At 25.6% G+C, this 21265-nt stretch overlaps 1 protein-coding gene across 1 annotated transcript in view; it reads left to right on the top strand.

The window, feature by feature from the left end:
- The first annotated feature begins 5270 nt into the window (after positions 1-5270).
- LOC129962058 (SEC14-like protein 2) overlaps positions 5271-21265 on the top strand; it is a 39513-nt gene continuing 23518 nt past the window's right edge. The window contains exons 1-2 of the mRNA XM_056075768.1: positions 5271-5418; positions 20401-20502. Of these exons, the coding sequence (XP_055931743.1) occupies positions 20446-20502 (57 nt within the window). The 5' untranslated portion in view covers positions 5271-5418; positions 20401-20445. The remainder of the gene's footprint in view (positions 5419-20400; positions 20503-21265) is intronic.

Here is a 21265-nt window from a genome sequence, read left to right as displayed (position 1 = left end):
TGCATTTAAATTTAAACATTGTTAATGAATCGATCTGCTCATAATGAATCTAAGAAAATTTTGTTGACCAACTCTTGAGATATTACATAAATTTAAAAAAATATTCTTTAGTGCCCATAAAATTTAAACGCTGAGCGACTCTATTTTCAGTAATCAGATTATAAAAAAATGCTTTGTTTCAGTAAAAAATATTATTATATTAATTGAAGATAAATTCTTTCCACTTTAAAGCATAAATTCTACGGGTGCTAACAGAAAATGAGAGAGATACATATTACGTTATGACTGAAGGCCTTTATAATATTATGAATGAATTATATGATAATCAAAATTTGAAGTTTTAAAATATTTTGATGAAGAAGCTATTAAAGTAGAAATTGCATAAAATATTTAATTATTAAAATTTTAACGAACATTAAGATTGGCGAACCGGCTGGTCGCCAAAGGCGGCTAGTTTTACAATAAAGGCTAAATTGTGCAATAATAATAAAGTATTTATCTATGTTTGCTTCCAATATATACTATTCCTTTGTTTTTTCTCTCTATCTATGTTTGCTTCCAATATATCTGTTTGCTTCTTTCTTATAAACTTAGATAACTAGAAATCTGTCTTTGCCTTCCAGTTTGTTGAGAGGAATTTTTTAAATTCTAGAGTTAAGATTTCTTCCTGCAAGATTTCAATCATTAATTATTGTTGTATCAACTTTATCTATTTTTTTTCCATTGATTTCCCCTTATATTCTTCTTAGCAACTTTAATAGTATAAATTGCGAAACTAATGTAAGTACATCATGTATCTCTTCAATAATTTTTCAATCAATCTTTGTATATAATAGCTCACTCTATCAAAACACAATATAATCTTTTAATATCTGTCAACAAGAAGAAAGAAATCACCCTTTACATGTGTTTTTGTTATAAAAGGAAATTATTTTTTTATATTAGCTTAATTTTATCCAGTAAAATTTAAAATTTTAGAGATTTATTAGTAAAAAAAAATAATTTATTCACTTTCAAAAGCTGCATTTTGCATTCAGATAACGTTAAAATCTTAATATTTTTTTTTTGATAAATTAACATTTGAAGTAATGTATTGAGGAAATTTATTCTTTCTCATAACACCTGAGACTGATGAAATCAAAACTTGTCATAATAAAGTCACGCTAGTAAATTTTCGCCAAGGATTTTTGTAATGTTACAGGATGTCTGCAATTTTCCACGTGTGGATATTATTTCATTCATAAATCTGATTAAAAAGACGGAAAAAATTTGAAATAAAGCATGAAAAAAACACCAGTGAATAATTGAAGTTCACGTATTGATAAAAAATAACTGCTTTTAGTAAACAAGTATTCCATGAGTAACATTAAATAATTTTATTATGAGAGCATTAATATTTTTGCTTTTTTATAGTTTTTTTAAACAATTGCTTGGTTAATTCAAAAGAACATAAATTTAATTTAAGCGACATATAAGTAGTTATATAATTGAGAGATTAAAATGTGAGCTCTTAAATTATAATAAATGAATAAAATTGTTACTATAGGAAATTATTTTTTATATTGTTATATTATGTTATATGAATGTAAAATATTTAGTATATATTTTAAATTATATAAAATATATATTTGAGATCAATTATGTGAATTACATTAAATTATATTATTTATATAAATATAAATTATATATTTATAAAATTATTCTCAAAACATTTGTGCGTACTTTATTTCTAACCAAAATTTAAGAGTTCAACTTAAAATCTAATTCACATCTTTATTAGCCAAAAGTATAAGGCAAATATATTTCCTTATTATTATGTATATAAGAAAGTAAATGGTTATTTATTACAGATTTTTACAAATTTAATAATTTTCTCAAGTTATTAAATGAGAAAATATTGGAATCGTTAAAACTTCTGCTGTCAAAATTTCTATGTATTTTCTCATATTTGACTTCTTAAAATCCAAAATATAAATAATAAAAGATTTCTGATTGTCCTATTGTGCACACAAAACTCGCAAACCTGAGAGAAAAAGGAATATGAAATTTGATATATGTCCTTGATGCCAAAATTTCGGATCCATTTGAAAAGTTTGAATGAAATTTTTCTAAAAGAAGTCTATTCGTTTTTCAAAAATGTTCTGTACGTGAAGGCCGCAATTATTAAAAGAGTCACTAGTACTGAAATATGTAACGGGACGGTGAATGTGTATGTAAATAGGATAGCTCAAAAATATAACAACCTTGGTGGGTGAATTTGATTATTAGGCCTTAGTACTAAAAAGGTGCAATTACTTTATCAAGTTTTGACTTAACTGGATACAGAAAAATACTGAAATGCGTGAAATGGAATAAATTTAAAATAGATTTAAAATAGAAAGAATAGAATTTTTTAAAATAATCTTTAAAATTTTATTTTGATCTTTTGATCTATTTTTCTGTTGTTATAAGTAAACGTTTAATTACAAAAAAATATTTTGTAATTAAAAAAAATCATATACTGAAGGATTAGGGTAAATGGCTTGAATTTCAGTTGAACAATGAAATGATAGAAATTAGCGTAATAATTAGAAACAAATTCTCGACAGCTAGGTAAGCATTAATTTTTTTTTTTTAATTTCACAGTTATGTAAAATATACTTTTACCTGAAATTAAATAATTTATTTGAATTATTTCAAAAAATATTTTTGGAATTTAACATGAATAAACACCAAACTCTGTCTTAATTTTGGGTTATTGAAATTTATTATTAAACTCCAGGCTCCAAGATGAAAAGTTCATCCTTCAAAGTATATTTGTATTGAATTTGGTAGATCAAAATGAAACTCTCTGAGTTGAAGAATATCAATTGATATGCGCAATCACACATTTTCTTTTATTAGTAACTAGCCAGCCGGTTCGGCAATCTTAATTTTAATAATTCGTTAAATTTTAATGTAATTCTATAAATATTTTATGTAATTCCTACATTTTGATGATTACTTCTTCATCCAAATATTTTAAAACTTCAAATTTTGATTGTCATATAATTCACTCATAATATTATAAAGGCCTTCCGTCATAACGTAATATGTATCTCTCTAATTTTCTTTTAGCTCCCGTAGAATTTATGCTTTAAATTAAAGTGGAAAGGATTAATCTGCAATTAATATAATAACATCTTTTACTGAAGCAAAGCATTTTTTTTTTATAATGTGATTACTGAAAACAGAGTCACTGAACATTTAAACCTTATGAACGCTAAAGAATATCGTTCTTAATTTATGTAATATCTCAAGAATTTATCAACAAAATTTTCTCAGATTCGTCATGAACAGATCGATTTATTAAAAATGTTAATTTTAAATGCATCAAACACTAAGAAAATAAACAGAATCGTTTAAAATAATCGGTCGAAAACAGCTTACAAAAAACTACTGAAAAAGCGATATACTTAAAAATATAAGCATATGCAAAAAATATATAACTAACATAAATACAATTTAATTACAAAAGCAGACAACTAACCTAAAAATAATTTAAATCAAGTCCGCATCCGTTGAAAATAGTTGTCAACACTCAGAACACAATGCACATTGCTTGCATTTTCAAGCCAGTTATGGTAACGCAAATGCGTGAGTTTTTCTACTCCAGTTTGGGTAACGCTTTGCAGATTAGAAATTTTTTTATTTCCTTTATTCTGTTTTATTTTAATTCAAAAGTACTTCACTATGAATCTGAAAGATTGATTAATTAACAATGTTTAATTTTAAATGTATAAAACATTAAGAAAATAAACAGAATCGTTTGAAATAATCGGTCAAAAAATGTTAAGCCTAACCTCATTAGTGTAGGGGAAAAAAACTGAAGCCTTACTCATTTGGCGGTGGAGAAATAAAGATTTTTTTGGCGGGAAAGCTAGTTTTTATTTAATAATTAAAATTCTAATTAAAAATTCAAAAAACGGGACTCCAGGTGCACATTGCCGACCTCCAAGGTATACATAAATCCAAATTTGGTAGCTGTAGGTCAAACGGTCTGGCCTGTTGAGCTCCAACACACGCACACACACTAAGGTTTATTATAAGTATAGATAAAGGTTTTTTTTTCACAAAATATAAAAATAAATTCAATATATCTTAGAAAAGAATTTAGAGGCTTCTTGTTTTCTGCATCTGAAAAGTCCAAATCAGGATCATACGATATTAAAATTCGATAAAAAAAACTGTAATATGTATTAATAAAATTTATCAATATTTACTATATGCATCCTCGTACTCCCCAGAGACTCTTTGATATTTCAGATATTTTAGTAATTATCAATAATTTTGAAACATTTTCAACAATTTTATTCATTAAAATATATTTAAAAAATCTGACTAACAATTATAACATTCTTAATTGTTCAAAAAGACAGTAATTTTTCGCATACAAAGCAATAATAATAATTATTATTTTAAATTTCAGAATTAAAAACTACTTTAATACAGATTATTATATTTATCAAGGTTGAACTATTACTTATTGATTTTTTTTCAGACTTTTTCTTGTGAAAAAAAAATTAATGCATCTTTCAAGTTGGAAGTAATTTAAAAAAAAGCTTAAGTATCAAATTACGAAATTTTTGATATTTTTAACTGTACGAAGTATAAAAGTTAATTACTTTGTTCCAATTTTATTTCAAATGACAGACCATTTCTTTCCCGATAACTAGAAGCGGATAAAAATCAGGCAGTTCTGAAATGCTTTCAATAACTTCATCAATTGTTAAAATGAGTGAAGTAGATTTAAGCGTAGAAAGAAAATTGATCGCTAAATTATGGCTTTCCAATGCATTTGCTACAATGACGATACAATTTTCTTTTTTTAGATTACGAATGTTTTTGGCTAAGTAGAATTACAATTGACGCAAATGCTTTAGATTGACAATTGAAGATCATAAGATGATTGATGTCATGCTATGACGATTGCATCTTGGGAAAGTTTGAAATATTGTAAAAATATCATTACAATAGATTTCCATTATTATGTTATAGATTAGGAGAAATACAAATCTTTTAGTGATTCCTCTTTCTAAACTGCATATATAATTGCTTCGTAAAAGGATCTCAAACTTCCCGTTAAAGATGCGTTGAAATCTGGCTGCTGAATAGCTTCTGACTTTCCTCAAAGGAAATAGAACGTTCAAGAGTGAATGGAATTTATTGATAAATGTATTCACATTTTTGTTTTCAATCTTGTCGTCACTTTTATTGTTCTTTGCACACTTCCTCAAACATCCAAGGTCTACAATTGTCATTGTTTGATAGAATAATTCATAAACAGCTTGAGTAAATCTATAAAACACACTAGCAATCTTCAAGACATCCTTCGTTAAGATCTGCTTGTAAACCAACACAGAAAAAAATCTCCATTCATCACGGCTTACGCTACTTTCTGTAAGTGTTCTTTAAGCAATAACAATGAAATTGTATTTGTTGATGTTACTAATTAAGAAAAATCAATTTCTCACATAATGTATTATATATTTTATTAATCCATCTAAAATTTATAATTCAATTACATCATGTGCAACTTTTTTATTTTCACAGGTGTGACTGATCATAAAAATAGATTATACGATTTTATAATTCTGAAATTATTTTTATTTCCCTAGTCAGGTTGAATAATTTTTTTGTATGTTGAGTTAGAAATATATTTAGTATTATCAACAATTACTTATTCCCTTTCATGAATATGGTCATAAAATGTTAAACTCCGAATTAAATACATTAATTCAATTATTAGATGAATTTAAATTCCAATCCTTTAATTATTTTGTCAAGCTTTCGGTATGTTTGATTATACCGTATATTAAACTTGTAATTTCCATTCACCAAAAGACAAAAAAAAATTTTAATCCTTAAAGATATAACATATAAAAATAAAATTAATTATAAATGAGTTAAAACCTCAACTAGTTTTTGTTTTATTCCGCATTAAGGAGTGATGGATTCAGGATTATTTTTTTGAAAAGCTTATAAAATATTCTTGTTTTTGAATAAAAATTGCATGAATTTGAATAAAAAAATCAAAATTGATTGCAAAAAATACTTGTGTAAAAATATCCAAATTGAAAATCAAAATTTTTATGAAAATTGGTAAAAAAAAAATTGTTTAAAAAAGGTAAAAGATATAGAGAGGCAAAATAATCTAGTTTGGAATTAATGAAAATTTTACAGACAGTTTTAGTTTTACCCAACTTTTTATTTTACTTAGCTCTTGAACTAATACTTAAACCATATTTCTGTCTAATCTTTAAAAGAAATGAAATTTTTAATTTTTTTCAAATTGTGAAGTATTAAATTAACTATAAAATCTTTGTAATTAGTAGACTTTTTCTGCACTTCATTAATTGTAGAATATTGATCAAATATGATCTTGTTATGAACGAATTATTGAATTTAAATTATGCTCTAAATATTAATTTGTATTTCAATATGAACATTTTGCCGTAATTTAGAATTTGACAAAAACAGCATTTATTTGGAACATTTAAACTTACACCGAATATTTAAAACTGAGAGCAATTTACCGAAAATTGAGCATAAAAACAAAACTGATACTTTTTTTAAAGAAAATTGCTCAAAAATTAAGTATATTGAATTAAAAAAACAGCTGATATTTTCGCCAAAAATCAGTTTTTGAACGTAGTTATCTAGAAAGTAACTAGAATTACAGACAGTAAAATAAAATTATTTAGATCATTCTGTATAATTTTCGATTAATGCGCGCAATTTTCAATAATAATATTATAATTTTATTAATAATAAATATTCTTATGCGTTCTTTATTTTATTTATCAGGGTTTATTCTAGATTTTGGTTTTCCACCTATATGTGTTTTATTTATTTTTATTTGAGTGACAAATATATTATTGCACAAAGTTTATTATAAATAATTTTATGATCTAGACATTTCAAATTTCGTTAATTGACATTACGTAATATGAAATAATTTTCTTTTCTTAAAATATTCGTTATGTTAAGAAAAAGGCTTTAAGACATTTGAATTTCAATCTATTGAATTACAAGCAGTTCTCCTAAAAATGCCCCACATTTCTCATCGAGACAACTTTAAATGTAGCATCCTGTCGAATTCAGTATCATAGTTTCGAGCTTATCATATCAAGCTTAGAAAATAATAATATATAATGTTTCAACAATATTATGAATATATTTCCAACGAAAATAAATATAGTTATTCAATTATAAGAAACTATTCTCTCTTCAAATAAAATATTTCGTTAATAAATTTAAGATATGGTTGTGAAGTGCATTTTATTTCTGCAATTGTAGTCAGAAATTGGGTTTTAAACATGGAATGAATCATTTAATTTTTATGATATTCATAAGATAGTTCCATATGACATTAAATTAATATATCATAATTTGTTATTTTAAAGATTATAAAAATTCTCTGTATACCTTTTAAAAGAAATTATTGATTTAAAATTTGTGAATATTACATATTACATTCACACTATTAAAGAATCGTTGTTCAATTTAAAATGAGTCCTTACTCTATACATACTAATTACATACTGTTTAATACATGCTTTCTGGACCATGTTTACTACTCAGATGCTGATTTCCGATTAGGCAGATTGAGCAAATACCAAAGGCCTCTGAGCTGAAATTTTTTGACCTAATCTCCAAAACAATGCAAATTTTATGAATTATAAAATATTAGGAATAAAAATGGGTGGTTGTATTTAAATGTGTCTATCATTATTAAATAAATTAAGGTATAAAAATTGCTGTTTAAAATTATATTGGAAATATTATTCCTTAATAAATTAAGTTATATTTCATTTAGCAGATCTTCTAAAATAACAGTTTTATGAGTTATAATTGTTGAAATTTTTTCATAATAATTAAATAGATTTATAACTAAAAAAATCATTCGTCAATAATTGTGATTAATTTTTCAATACATTTATTATTTTAATTTTAAACAAAGTTTTAAAATAAATGCATAAAGACGAATATATTTTTATTAAAAAGTAAAAATATAAATATTAAGTAAAATAAGCCATTAATATGTTGTTTAAATTAAAAATATGATGAAATATAAAATTAAATAGATCAATTATTATAAGCGTGACCTCAAATGCAAGCTGCTTAGAGCCTCAAAGTACCTACACCATGATGTTATGTGTGCATGCTATGCAAAATTAGATTTAGAGATTGTTATAGGAAAATGGTTTGATTGAATACGACCGTGGGTTTTGAGAAATTAAATGAGACATAACTATAAAATTCTTCGGTGTCAGGATACCAGAGGAAAAATTGAATGATTAAGCCATCTGGAAATTCTAACAAAATAAATATTAGAAAAATTATAATATAATCTCTATGGAGAGAAACGCAAAAGCAGAGGATTTTAATAATTAAAAATCATGGTTAAATTGATTTCTAAGTAAGATTTCCTTTATATATTTATTATTTAGTTGAAAACATTATTCAACCTTAGTCTAATAAATAATATTAGCATCAGATGATTTATTACCTTATTTAGAATTACATTTCACTATGCTGAGCTATAAGTTATCATCAAATCTGTTTGTTGTTGTTGCTTTAATTTTCATTCAATGGAACTGGAAGATCCAATTTATTGGTTGAAGAGCCATTAAACTTGCTCCAATGCAACTTTCAAAAATTGTAAATTGCCAAAAAAAAATCAGTAAAAATTTATTTTAATTCATGCCTTTAAATTATAGTTAAATAAATGTAATCAGAATTGTGCCTAGTTAACCTTTTGTGTTTGTGCCTGTCAAAAAGTAACTTAAAATATTTTCCTACAAAACTAAATTAACTGATGAATATCAGAAATTTGAAAATAAGAGTACTGTCTTTGTTGTACTTGGCGGGCCATTTACGAAATAGAAAATATTTACAGAAAATTTTGATTTTAATTTATTCATTATTTATTAAAATAAAAATGCCAACAATTAATATAATCAAAGATACTTATAAAATAAATACCATGGATCAAATCACTTATTAGGTTGTACTTTTCTTTGTCAAGAAAAATAGCTATTTTATTACAGGTGAGTTCTGGAATTAAAAGAAGGGAATTCAACGTAATGGTATTATTCTAATATAATACCTAAATATATCTAAAATTAAAATCTTTTTGTAATATCAAAATTTTTATTTTATAATTATTTAAATTTTGGTACTTGCGAATGTTTATGACCTTCGAATTTTATACCCAAGAGGATGAGAAATATCGCCAATCTGATTGTTCTGACGGTCTTGGCATAATCTGAGCATCGCCAAGTAAACCAGGAGCTATAAATATCCAAAAATAAAAAATAAAAACTTATAGAAATTTAATAAAATTAAGTCCCACTTGATAAAAATTTACTTAAGATAAGGAATTCGAAATTTAAAAGTTTCTCATGTAACTTTCAGATTAAACTTACTTATAAGCCCTTCACTGATTCAGTTCATAAACATGCTTAGTTTGAGTACACTTTTTGATTTAAGGAATAAGTAACGATAAGCGTTTTAGCTGTGATTTGAAAGTAAAATATTTAGTACTTTTATGAGTTTTTAATTTTTAGGGACTATTTTAGATTTTAACTGCGATATGCTTTCCTTTTTGAGGATAACAAAATTTGGATTGTACAACACACAAAAAAAAAAATCATTTTTTCTTTTCATATATGAGAAATCATATACATCAAGAGATAAATATAGAAATAGACACTTTAAAAGCCAAAAGCAAATTTTCCAAAATATAACTTTTAATATTCTCAATAGATAAATTTCAAAATATCCAAATTGAATGTAAAATAGGAAGTTATCTAATTAAACGTTTTTTCTGAAATATAGGATTTAAATATTACATAATAAAGACTTTTCCTATTTTTTGGTTTAAAATGAAAAACGATGATTATTGTGTTAAACAATTATCGAATATGACTAGTAAATAATAGTTTGTATATTGGATGCCAAAGCTTTATAATTCTATAATATTAGCTATTGAATGAGTCTAATTTTATCCATTTTGAATCTGCCAACAAGAAATTCGCCTTAACTATTCGGTAAAATTTGGTAACCGGTTTTAAGACGCGTTATATAAATAGTGATTTGCCTTCTTCAAAAGTATATTGATTTGTTCTCAAAAATTAATGAATCAATAGAAAAAAATAATAAAAATCTTCGGAGATTTGAAAATTAATCTACGTTATGTGAACATCACGCTATCCTGATGTAGAAGATTTAACAAGCAAATCAAACTCCAAGTCTCATCTAGCTTAGTTGCATCCTAAAGTTTTAAAAAGTTTTCGTAAGTTAGTTTAAATTTATCCAAATTTTAAATGTAGATAATACCGATCCTATTAAGTGAGTCTTGGAGGCAGAAATTTTTAAAATTTAAAATTGAGTTTCCAAAGGGATTTACAGAATTTTAAATATTTTAAGCAATTATTCTTAAAGTTTTATTCAGTTTTCTCTATAAACTAACTAAAAGTAATATGCAAATGACAACAATAGAGATCCAGTGCGATTAAACTTTTCAGGGAAAATTCAAAGACAATTTACTTTATAAAGAATTAGATTGAAATCACTGAACAATTAGCTTAAGAAATTAGTCTTCTATTTAGAATAACGATTGGGCCAATAATTGACAGCATTGTTTAACAAGAAAGAGTGGTTTTCCCAAAGCTTTGTTACATACTCTCTAATAAACGTGGCATGCCAGAGAAGACCTAACAAGGCATTGGCTTACAATAGTTACGAAATATTAATTTTTGGCCTGAATTTAGCATTTTTACTGAATTTATCGAGTCATCCTTGGCAAGTGATTTGGGAATTAATCGCTGTCAAGCGTTAACAGTATCCAAAAATCGAATTTGTGCTATCGACAATTTATTTTCACCCGATTGAAACAAAATATTTTACACAGAACTGCACTTGTAATCAGAAAATCCCATACCAAATTTGTTATATTTAAATTACTGCGTTTTTGAATTATCTTGTTTACATGTTTCTGAACATACAGACCAACAGACGTTCAATCCCTATTTGAATGCTAAAATTTCAGATTTGTCTACACTATGAATGCTAAATCCATGTTTCGAATTTTATTTCTCTGGATCTCTTCATTTTATAATTATCGTTTTAACTTATATTGGAACAGCCAGAGTGACGACTTCCTCTGAACAGATTTTATTCAATATTTGATATAAATCTGAAAATTTGGTGTAAAGACCTTATACCAAATATCAACCATCTAGCTCAAAACGTGTTAGAGTTATTTTTGTCACAGACAGACAGACGGACATTTTCCAAAAATGTGATTTTCAAACTCAGGGAGTTCTAAAATTTGGAGATTCATCATAACCTTGATTTTTTTTTGACGATTGTTATACTTTATCTATATAAGTAAGTAAAAAGGAATAAGTTACTTCTCTATATGACATCAAAATGTACATTTACTTTGAATTGTATTTCAACCGAATTGATGTAAAAAGCCAGACAAAGCACGAATCATGAGATGAGCTCCCAATATTCAGAAAAAATCTTGGAAATTACTCATATATGGACATGTTCTTTTCCTTAGAATACACCTTTTGAAATAAACATGCTTTTATTCAAATACTGAAAGGCTCTTTCTTCCTTTTATTTCTTATGTCATTTCCTTTTTATTTTTGAAATCATATCTTAGTTGCCTATAAAAACTTCCAAATATTTGTTGACTTAATGAGGAATGATGTGGATTTGTCATTTAGCTAATATATTAATGATTATATATGTATAATGCGAAAATCCAATAAGATTTCAAAACTGAAATCTAAATATTTCATCAATAGAATCTTGAAAATGAAAATAAATAATTCTATATAACGAATACTAAATTTTATAGCAGCCCTATTTAGACTTGAATCTACAGAATTATAGAATTATAACACTCCTATTTTAGAAAAGAAGTACCAAAATTTAATTTGATACTTAAATGTACGGAGATCTTGGTGGCCTTAGCCTATTTCATAGCATATGCCTATAAATTGCAGAAATGATTTAACAGCGAAGAGAAAAAAATTCAAAAGAGATGTTTTTGTTTATTTTAAATAATGTAATCATTATAAGCACAGGAATACAAAGCTATAAAACTATGAATAGTTGTTGAAATTCTTATGAAAGACGTTTTATTCATATTTTCTATAACATGTTCGGTTTATTTTTATTGTAAAAATATAAAAATTTTAATATTTAAACATTTTTTTTCTATTAATAATGAATGAGAATGTATATGCTGACGCTTTACAGGCCAGGCCGTTTGACCTATATCTACTAAATTTTGTGAGAATACATTTTGTAAAGTCGAAATGCATATCTCGGAGCGATTTTTTAAAAATTAGAAATATAATTTTATCTAATTGAAAATTAAGCGATATTTTGACGTTTTTATACGGTAGCATCTTAAAATATTACTGCACAAAAATATTTTTAACACCAGTTTCAGATTAAAAAAATATCTATTAAATAATATTAATTTTGCTGTTATACAATGTTTTTTTGAACTCTGACATTTTTTAAATACTTTGTTTTGCATAATTTTCACTTTCACAATGATATTCAAAATGCTTTCTATTGTGCGTAAAATGTGTAATCGCGTGATTTCCTTTCGTTCTTGCAATCTAAAAAACAAGATTATTCTGTTTATTTTCTGTGCAATGTGTATGAGGCATAAGAAGGTGAAGCTACAGTTGTTAAAATTGACATGCACTTAGAAAATAGATTTGGCTGACACGTATGGTTGTTTGTTTGTTTGTTTTTGCAGGAGGGGGGCAGCATTACGATGTTTTAGGATTTAGAAGTTTCTACATATTAAGTGTTGTTGTTTCTGATGAAACTTGTCATAGAGAAGTCCCGCTGACTAAATTTAGAGAATTTAAGCCGTCTCTTCCTTTTTGCGTCTCTTGCGTTTCAGTAGCGCCATCTAGGGCTAAGAGTACAACTCAGCCACTCAAGCGTCACACCCTTCTTACGGAGCGGACTTCATTCATGCCATTCATTCATTCAACCAGACCGTAATTCAGACCTGAACCAGAGAACAATCACCTCTGATCCAGTACCCCCACTGGTAGTACTCTCGACATGGAGGACAACGACAGATTTATGCGTGCGCCAGCCACTACCACACACGGAGAGTCTTCAACTCACAACCCAAGGGATACAAATCCAACGCCCTACAATCCAAGCTGCCCCGGTCTACACATTAAGTAGAACACGGCTTCAATACTTATCATAATTTGATATCTAAAAATACGTTTTTGTAAGAATCTTAAATTCAAAGTTAGGCTGAAGATATTTAATTGGAATTAAACACAACTTATATTCTCTATGTCAATCAGCTAGTCCTCAAGATGGCTGGTTTTAATAACATAAAAATTAAATATTTAAAAAATGTAAATATACCATTAAAATAAAAGTAAAATAGTACAAGTACGCGTCCACACATTTAATCAATATGAAGATATTTTATCACTAAACAAAATACAGCCCCATTAGCACATGATATTGTACGATATCTCAAAGATTTTGTTTGATATTCTGATTGCTGGCCAATATAGTGAAAATTTCGTAACAATATTGTTGGCCATTTTGTTCGAAGAGGAGAGAAATTAAATTCAAATTTTTTAAAAGTATTTCTGTATATTTAAGAAAAATCTATCGAAATACTTTGTAATATATCAAACGTATACAGTTATAATAATTTTTGAATAAAGTTATTCATATTGAAAATTTTTGTATGGTATTTTTTGAAATCCATGGACCTATGGATACGCTTCGCATTTCTTTAGATAATACATCCTGCCAAATAACATTAACATGATAAACAAAATGAAATAATGATAAATAAATCATAATTTTATCTATTGTTTACTTAATTCCAATTACTCAAGTTGATGATGGGAAATTATTTTATCAACTAAGATAACAGCATGTCTAAAGGAACACTCAAGGGCAAAAGCACCGTCTTCCTCTATTAAAGTTCTTATCTAATAGAAGGCGTATGAATAAAAAAACGTAAGCAGAAGGACAGTGAATTATGGTTGATTATCAATGCAGAAATCGTATTTAAAGAGGAAAATTGGGAAGCTTACCATTATTTGAGACAATATTTGCTAAATTAGTAAATTATAGATTTCTTGTCTTGACTTCCTGTCTCTATTATTAAATTATTTTGAAAGGTCGATTATTTCAAAAAAATCGCCATTGTTTGATCCATTATCATATATAAATTTCAACGCACAAATTTGTTTTGAATGTCAATTTAAAAAGATCATATATAAATTGATATCATTTTCATATTTTATAAGTATTCTAAAAAATGAATTACTTCGTTTCAAAATTTATTTTACAAATATCCATAGATTTGATATACATAATATCGATATTAAAGAAGATATTTCGATTAATATTCTTTTTATATTTCTCTACTATAGCCTGATTATTCAAATGAGAAATATTGATTTACTTTTCAAAATTTCATTAGTAAAATCCATGAAGAATAATTATTTACTCAAACGATAAAGTATTCAAAATAAATAATTCAAATATGTTCTAGTGTTGTGTATTATAGAAGAATATTTTCGAAACTTTTTCTTTGGATTTTAAGAATTTTTGAAAAATTATAAATAAAAATTAGTTATCTTAATATAATAATTATCTTAATATAAATAAATCAATTCAGTTATATATATGCATTTTTTTCTCCTAAACAACTGAGACAAATTCAATCAAACTTTGCATATTTATTATTTAGTAACTTCCGAGAAATTTATTCCACAAAATATAGTTTTATATCATTTTAAAATTCAAAATTTTAGCTCTTAAATTTTATTTCTGGTCAATTGTTTCTTCAAGTAGTTTTATCAAAAAATGCAATAATTCATTGAGTAAATACATACAGGTTTGAAATAAGAAAATTTATATATGTACTCCGTTGCTAGTCAGCGGAGAGATATTGAAGTATTTTATCTGATATTTTGATACTTCTATTTCATTTTTTAAATATATTTTCAGCATTTTCTATTGGCTTTAAAAGGATTCTAATGTATATTTATTATAATAAAATAGTAGACGATAGACAGATTTTATGTACAATAATATTTTATATAAACTTTTATACTAAAACTAAGTCATTATCATGTGAAAACCTGATGTTGTTTTGGTTAGAGGGTTTTGAAGCATGAAATCGTGTAGGAAGTGAATAAAGCATAAATGGAAATTTTCATCATCATCTTTTAATCGCATATATTTTTTTACTTGCTTTTACCAGTATTTCATTATTATTATGTAGGCTTCTTTAAAAGCAGATGCGTTTCTAAAAGGTTGACCTGCTTTTACCAGTATTGCTTTATTATTACGTAGACTTCTTTGATAGCAGATGCGTTTTTAAAAGGTTGACGTAGAACTATGACATCATAGCTGTTATTTCATCGCAAAATTTTTCAAGCTTCAAAACTTTATTTGTCAGCTAGAAAAATTGAAAATAAAAGTTTAAAATATTATCATTTTATATATACATATCTAAATACATAAGTAACCAAAAATATAAGTATTATGTTATTAAAACCTATTATTGAAACAATAAAAAATTAAAATTATTTCGGAATCGAAACTAAAACATTATTTCTGAATCACACTAAAAAGTAAAAAAAAAAGAACAGAAAAAGCACCATTGTATTTAGAGAGCGCAAATGCAGCTACTACTGAATTTAGACAATTAGTAATAAAAACCATGTTAATAGGAAAAAATGTATCAAAATTTAACCAAATAAAATAAGAATCCAGCCTGAAGACTTTCTCAAGGGTCACCCTCAGATAGGGATTCAAAATAAGGGATTTTTTTTCTGTGAGGAATCCAGACTAAAATTGTTCAACAATATTGATACCTCGTGATCCGAAAATCTCCTAAAATTAGGCCTAAGAGATACACCATTTTTACAGAAAAGAAACAAAACAATAAATTAAAAGAATACGACCACTAATAAGCAAAAATACAATAGCATAAAATAATAATATAATCACTCTCATAACTAATTATGAAAACAAAAAGGAAAGTACATACCAGCAGCAGGCAAAAAAATTTTTAACATAAGCTGACCCATTTTTGTTTCCCGCGCCCTAAACTGTTTTTGCTAACGCCATCCAAGGTAAAAATAATTGGAGGATCTCATCTATTGAGTTAGTTACTATGCAACGGAAGGTCTAGTTTTATTTTAGGTACAAGATTCCTCCTAAATCATCAATTTTTTAATTAAAAAATTAATATTGCAGTAGTTTCTGGGAAATTCCTTATTAGTTAAATTTTTAATGAGATTATTTTACAAAATGTTGTTTTAATTACATAATGCTTATATTTTTTGTAACTTTATATATATATATATATATATAGAGAGAGAGAGAGAGAGACAGAGAGAGAAGTCTCGTGATTTTTTAAAACCTGTTTAAACTGATTAATGACTTAATTTAATTAAGATAAATAATGACAAAAAATAATAATGTTCTCACATGATAACTTCAAATTTGCTATCATAGATTTCATTTTAATTTTTCTCCAGTTTTTTAAATTTGTTTTTTATATATATATTGAGTTTATTTAAAGACGCGTTGGGATTTCAACGTTAATGATAATATAAAATGGGACTGATAATGTTTAATAGATTTATTGTGGATGTATTATAGCACATTCAGTATTTAGCTCGTTTGTGTAAATAGTTATTATAGATTTTTTTTGTTAATTTTATTGGCAACGTCTCTTATTTTAAAAAAGGATTCTTCTTAAGAAAGAATTTTAATCCCACAGATGATAATTCTCCATCATGAAATAAGTTTAAAAATAAATGTGATCTAAAATTTAGAATTTTAATTTTTATTTAGTAAATTGTAAGGAAAAAAAACTAAGCAGTTTCTATTTTAATAATGAAAAAGGACACACTCCTACTTTTTAACATAGGTTGAATGTTTAAAATGTTTATGCCAAATATTGAAGTATGGGCACGGATTTATTAAAGCGTTTCGATAATTAATTAATTATAAACGCATTTTTCGTAAGAAACTAAAACTTTCATCCAAAAAAAACTGCAGAATATTCACTTCTTTCCAAATAAAAATATATTTATAATTCTTTTAACAATAAGTTTAATTTTTAGTTAATAATAAGTTGTGCCTTTCATTTTGACAAATAACTAAATAAACTTATTTTTCACTATTTGCAAAACAATATAAATAACACACATCATCTGATCTCTTCAAATATATATGAGAAGAATATAATACATTTATAAAAAATATTATCTTTATCTTGCTGAGCATGAAGTCGCATTCAATGATTGAAGCATTTTTTACAATTGAAACATTTGTACTATTTTTACATGTATTTATGCATAAAGCAATTGCTTCAAAAATTTAAAATAATTTCAATGAAATATACCTTAAGTTTACAATTTAAATAAATGTATTTTGTACACTTCGTAGATATTTATTTTATCGGCCATTTTAATTACTTGGACTTTCTCCTAGTATCTTACACTTTTTTTTGATGACTACTATTATATTTTCAAATGTTTCATTGTTATTCATGTTTAAAGCAATGACGGTACTGCTAGCATTATTTGAGAAGATTTATCTTGATCATTTACATTTACAAAAGAATTATTTTTCCTTGTTCAAAATCTGATATTTCAATATTCATTGAGAAATTCGGAAATTTGTTTCTTTAAATACGAACAATTTGTGATTACTGACGTCAGTATACTCAAATTTCAAAATTTAGGCGGATATCCGCTCTTATACAATAAAAAAATGATAATAATTTCCTATACATAAATTAAACTCAATTTTTCTGCATATTATCAATAATTTATATAATAGTCATAATCGAACAAATTATTTTCATGCAATAAAATTAGAGTAAAAGATCAATAAAATTTTTTACTGAAAAGCCAATGCTTCAGAAATAAGGGTTAACCCAATAATTCCTTTATTTCTTTATTTGTTTTCTCTCGCAATATCTGGAAAAGAATTAATCATTTTACAGTTAGTTCTTTTTTATATTCTTATCATGTGTCTAAAACTAAATTATGTATTCTTTAATTTTTTTCAAAAAACTTGTTTTTATAATAATTTTTTATCAAGAATTTTTTTTAATTTTAAATCGAAATAAGATATTTTACATTCTTCAGCATAATAAATGAAAAATTAAAATGATTTTTTACATAATGTGAATGAAAAATTTGCATACAAATCAATAAAAATTCTTTACCGGAAATTCTGTGCTTTCGACATAGAAATTAGAGCGATTTTGAACAATTCCTTGATCATTTTTTTAATTACCGCAACATTTGGAATAAGATTAATCGTTTCATGTTTAGTTCTTTTTATATTCCTTATCATGTGTCAAAAAATTAAATTTTGCATTCACTGAATTTTTTCAAAACAAAATATTTGTTTCCATAATATTTTTTCATTTAGAAGACTTTTTTTTTATTTTCAATAAAATAGTTTAAATTATCCATTATAATAGCTGAAAATTTTAAAATTTTTTTTAATGATGTTGTTAGATGAAATAAAATAAATATCATATTTTTTCGTAATTATCGAATAAGCTTCTTGATCTTCAAACACTAATATAGTCGAAAAGCAAAATGTTCTGCAACGCTGAACAATAATCGAGTTAATAATGCAGAAAACTGATCATTTTTAATAAATTAAGGTTTTGAATTTTAATTTATTATTTGATAATTTTTACCAAATCATCATATCAATCATTTTACAACATAAATTCTTCTATGAGTATTTATATGAGTTTGAACTTATTTTGATCCCTTGCGAATATAAACATTTTCATTTTGAAAATCTACATTACTGTTGCTATACATTCCGTTGCCACAAACATGCATTTTTTCATGGGAGACATTTGGAATGGGAAGCAATACTGGAATATTAGGTGAATTGCCAGTGAGATATTGTTCCAGACAGACAGGGATGAGATATTGAATTTATGCTATGATATTCTTATTTTTCTCTCTATTAAATAAAATGGTGTTTTCATTGTACAAAAGTAGCTATCATTTATATGATATCTTGAATTAAAGGTTTCCATTGCTGCAAATCACAGGTATTTCTCTCTTTCACAGGTTAGAAATGTTTCGTTTTCTTCCAATATGTCCTTCAGCATGCTGTAATAATCAAATGCAAATAAAGGGTGGACAAATATTACTATTATAAATAAATAAATAAAATAAATAAAAATATATATTATATTAACTGAAGAAAACTAAAAAAAGAATCAAAATCAATATATCTATTTAGATCTAAGTCAGATCGAAGAAATTCAAAGTCTATTAAAAAATATGTCTAATAATATTCACCAGGTTAATAAAAAGACAATGCTACTTTAAGTTGAAACTTTGGTTTATTTTGAAAAATTATGATACTTACAAAATCTAAACACACCCACACAAAAAAAAATGATCCTATGGCATTTTTTACTTTAAAGAAGTTTGCAAATATTCAATTAATATTTCGCAATTTTCAATTAATTTAACTTAATAATTGATAAAATCTAAATATTGAATCTAAAAAAAGACTGATTCAGTAACCCGCATTACTTTACAGCTCAAAATTTTTTTATAAATATCCTCACAAAATGTTCATATTTATCTTGTTATTTTTGAAATTTAATATTAAAAATAATTACCCAACTCACAAGCTATATATCTGAGATCCAGATGAATTGTATAATTTTTATCTAAAAAGTATACAATTATATATTTTTATATAGAGAGAATAAAAGGCAAATTTTATAATTTCGCTTGAATTGAAAACTACTACAGTGGCTACCAAAAAATAATTGCAGATTAAAGATTTGGTATAGCAAAAGCGAGTTTGCCAAATTTAAATAGCATCACTTACACTAATCAATGAATTAGCTAATGAAGGCATGGCAGTTGTATCCATTATTCTGACAAAATTTATTATTATGTTTCAATTTTTATTGTCCATTCATTTTTCATATTTAGCTTTATAAAAATCGAAAGTAATTAGTTCAATCCATACCATAATTAATTTCAAGCTTATGTCGACAATTTAACTATGAAAATTCATACAAATTGCATTTAAAACTAATTTTTCAAATTGAAATGCCTTTATGCGTAGAATGAAAACTTTTGAACAACTATAAATTATCCTTCCTTCACATTTTGGTTTTATTTTATGCATCTATAAATGAAAAATAATATTTTTATTTTTATTTTTTGCCTTATAAAACTATTTTATGTTTATTAATCTATTTTAAATTTTTCGAAACGTAGTTATTATAATTTTTCATAGCTGAATACATTTCTTTCTTTGCAGAAAACCGTAAAATAGAAATTTCAAAATTGAAATCGACGAAACAAAATGACTGTAGTACAAGACCTCGAACTTTCACCTTCCGAGAGGGAAGCCGTAGAAGAGGTAAATATTTTTAATTTAAATGCAAGATTATCTTTTGTAATATTATTCATTAAGAATATTTGTAATATTATTCATCCCCTCATATTACTTATTTTATATACTGTATATTTGTAAAAGTGCTAATACATTTTACATTGAGAAAATGTTCTCATCTTTACATTATCGTATCTTTTGTCGTAAACGTATACTTACCCATTATGGCTCGTTTTGTTCTTAATTTCGTATTATTATGAATTGAAACCTATATGCTTTTTACATCTATCCGGGTTAACCATTTCTATCAGAAATTTTATATGAATCTACAATTTTAGCATCATGACCATAGATAAGATTTCATCTATTTTGATTTTTGTATTTTGCAGTTACAGCATTCGTATTTGAATGAAGAGGCCATTAGACATCAATCCTATTTTATTGCCGATAGACATCAAAGCAATAGTTTAGGCCCATAGACATCAAACAATAAATATTAACCCTTTGAGACATCTGGAACAAATTTTGTAGAAAATCTGCAATTCTGGTGATAAATAAAATAACTGATTTCATCCAACTGGATGCTTACCTTTTTTGAGTTACTGAACTCACATGCTCATCGAGGAATAGATTATTTTCTTCCAAAATTTGATAGAAAATTACCATTTTATTGTAAAAGCATGATACGGTATTTCATAAGTCTATATTTTGTCACTTTTTGACAGCAACAGTCTTCAAAAACAACAGTTCTATTTTAGCAGGGTTTTTTTTCTCTTTTGAAACTGAAAGC

Source organism: Argiope bruennichi, chromosome 2 (genome assembly GCF_947563725.1).
Source record: "Argiope bruennichi chromosome 2, qqArgBrue1.1, whole genome shotgun sequence".
Lineage (NCBI taxonomy): Eukaryota > Metazoa > Arthropoda > Arachnida > Araneae > Araneidae > Argiope > Argiope bruennichi.
The sequence above is the reverse complement of the archived record's forward strand: the minus strand, read 5'-3'. Positions and strand labels throughout refer to the sequence as shown.